Source organism: Sipha flava, unplaced genomic scaffold, assembly GCF_003268045.1.
Source record: "Sipha flava isolate LNK unplaced genomic scaffold, YSA_version1 47_pilon_pilon, whole genome shotgun sequence".
Taxonomy (NCBI): Eukaryota; Metazoa; Arthropoda; class Insecta; order Hemiptera; family Aphididae; genus Sipha; species Sipha flava.
The window spans coordinates 1,548,354-1,551,119 of record NW_020273276.1 but is presented as its reverse complement, the minus strand read 5'-3'; the positions used below and the strand labels follow the sequence as shown (position 1 = coordinate 1,551,119).

General features: G+C 35.9%; 1 protein-coding gene across 1 annotated transcript; it reads left to right on the top strand.

Moving 5' to 3' along the window:
• Positions 1-286: 286 nt before the first annotated feature.
• LOC112689897 lies at positions 287-1,854 on the top strand (the record flags this gene model as incomplete). The annotated part of the gene is given in 1 exon segment (XM_025563773.1): positions 287-1,854. A coding segment is annotated over 1 exon segment (1,120 nt), but the record flags the coding sequence as incomplete, so codon positions are not given.
• Positions 1,855-2,766: the final 912 nt, after the last annotated feature.

The following is a 2,766-nucleotide window of genomic DNA, read 5'->3' as shown; positions in this document are numbered from 1 at the left end:
ACAGCTTAACTCTTATTTTTACAAACTATTTTTATAGTCCAACTTTGAGTGATTATAAATTGATTTAAATTTTTATTTAATTTTTATTTAACATTAAATTACTGAAATAAAATATTTTTTTATTTTGAAATCTATTACGATAAATTAGGATTATTAGGATACATTAGAATAATAAATATTCCCTGCTTAAGTTTAAATATGAAAATATAATTTTTTTTCTTTAAGATTCATAGTTGTACTGCTCCACATAGTGAATGAATAACTAATTCAAGTTTTTTTGCTTTTCAGACGTGCTTAAACAATGTTCTAAAGATTACCCGTTAGATTATTTACACGAATTCTCGGTCAAATATATACAAATGAAAAACATGTTCAGAACCATTTTCGAGGAGTCCACAGATATTTTTAACGAGAAAAATTCCACGGCAATTGCCGACTACGTGATGGAACGTCACGGAAAGGAGTTCGCGTACTTCCAGGATGTTCATCTGCTGCACATGGACAACGTGGCGATTAAATCGCTCTCTTTTGATCGGGAATCCGGTCGCACGTTAATTTCGCACGATTTCGACTTGCTGGAGATCCAGGGATTGATGACCTTCGTGTTTCCCGAGCACCACCAGTACCCGTTCGTTCTGGAACTGCACCACGGCACACTGAACGGATCGCACCTAGTGCAGTACCCACACTACAACGTCAGCATGAAATCGGAACTAATGAGAGCCACCGGCGACGGGTCCATGGACCGTTTTCTCGGCATTCTCAAAGCCTACGCGGAGGAGTACGTCGTCAACGCCGTGTTATTTGGCAAAGTGGCCGAATCGTTCCGCACCGGTTTCGCTAGATTGCTGAACGAAGAGCTGCGCACTGCGTTGACCTTCATCCCGAATGATCTTGGCGAAAAAGACCGGTTGACCGCCAAGTGCTCGAGCAACACGAGTTTAATCAGTTTTATACACGTGGACTTCAGTCAGCTAAAAGATCAGTTGAACAACAAGTCGGTGAAATACGTGGATTTCGAGAACAGGGTCGACCATTTCGTCACGGGATTCCGAATCGACTTCGGCGAAGTGCATCTGACGAGCGACATGACTGTTAGATTTGTTAACGGATTTTCGCAAGCGGCCACCAAAGTGCACCTGGACGTGGATCGCATCGATATCAACATCAGGTACGATTCGAAACACAGTCCCCGGTACCAGTTCAACGTGAATATCGATGGGTTGCACTTCAAAACGAACAATCAGTTCAACAAGGACGTCAAGAACGAGATCAGTGACAGGCTGCCGTTGTGCATCGGCAAATGCATAGCGAAAACAATAGAACGATCGATCCACATTCGCGAGAAACACGGCTTGCCCGAGGTTGAAACGACCACGGATCCTACGGACCTGTTTTCATTGTAAGTCAGCGCATTCAAAAACCGTTAGTGTGATATCGAAACGATATCGAGTAGAGGTAATCGAAACAGTATTCAAATTTAGTGTTGTAGTTAAGTGTTGCAGTTACGGACCAGCCGATTTGTATCGTTGGTCCGCGTAGGCCTCATGCAATAAACCTGATTGTAACGCGTAGCACGTTCGATCGATAACAATAGGACCTATGACTTGAATCAGATAGATTTTAATGTTGTATACGCATAGTAATATAATTATTGTTCTAACATCATATCCATAATTCATTTCCATTTTAAAGTTGTAAATGTATTTGTTCCGCTCAAACTCGTTTTACTGTCAAATTATTATCATATATTTTGTTCGTACCGACAGACAACTTTCAGACGTTTAAAACGCTCTGTATATCATGTTATACATACAGAAAGGTTTATTTTGTAATTTTTTTTTTTTTATTCCCTAAACGATATACGCTTATAAGTAACTGAATTTATACAAGTGTACGCAATGCGATACGCACGAGTCTATAAAAAAATGAAATATATAAAATGTATTAATTGTAATCTGTTGTAAATAATAAACGTATGATAATAATAGTTATACTAATAATTTTTAACATTTAATATCATCTTACACAAGCTACAGGGGGTCGATGAAACAATCGAAATTAAATCAAAATTATTAATGCGATAATGAGATTCTAACGCCATTATCTGAAACTGTATACATGGTACCAATAATTTTGTTCTAATTCTATTAAAACGGATATGTATTATTGTTTAAAATATATTATTATGTTATACAATATAACCAACATTTATGTGCAACACAACACTTTCGTTTTAGTTATTTGATTCATGCGTAAACGTACTGCTAAGAAAAACAATTGTAGAAAACTGTATTATTGATGGTTTTGCGAAGACCTCAGGGTGACACTTACGATATCGACTTACAACATACATTAACCGAAACAAAATAAATCAAACGAAATCACCTCTGTAAAATACTCGCCGGAATGACCATTGTTGATGATTCCAAAGTGGTTTTTGAATGCGGTTTGAGTTATGAGACGGTGTTTCCGTTTTATTTATTTTTCTGAATATATAAACAAATAGTATATAATATATTATATACACAGAAATAAATAAATGAATGAATGAATGTGTATCCTGGAGTATTATTAAATGTGTAATGTACGACCGGTCTCGAATTGAAAATGTATCATCAAGTACATACAAAGATCGTGATTATCTGCGAGTATTGATCATTTTTTAATTTTTGTTTCGTTTTATTATTTTATTATTTATTTTCACAATTATTAAATTAACAGTGCAATTTAAAACTAAAATATTAATTTATCACAACGAATATT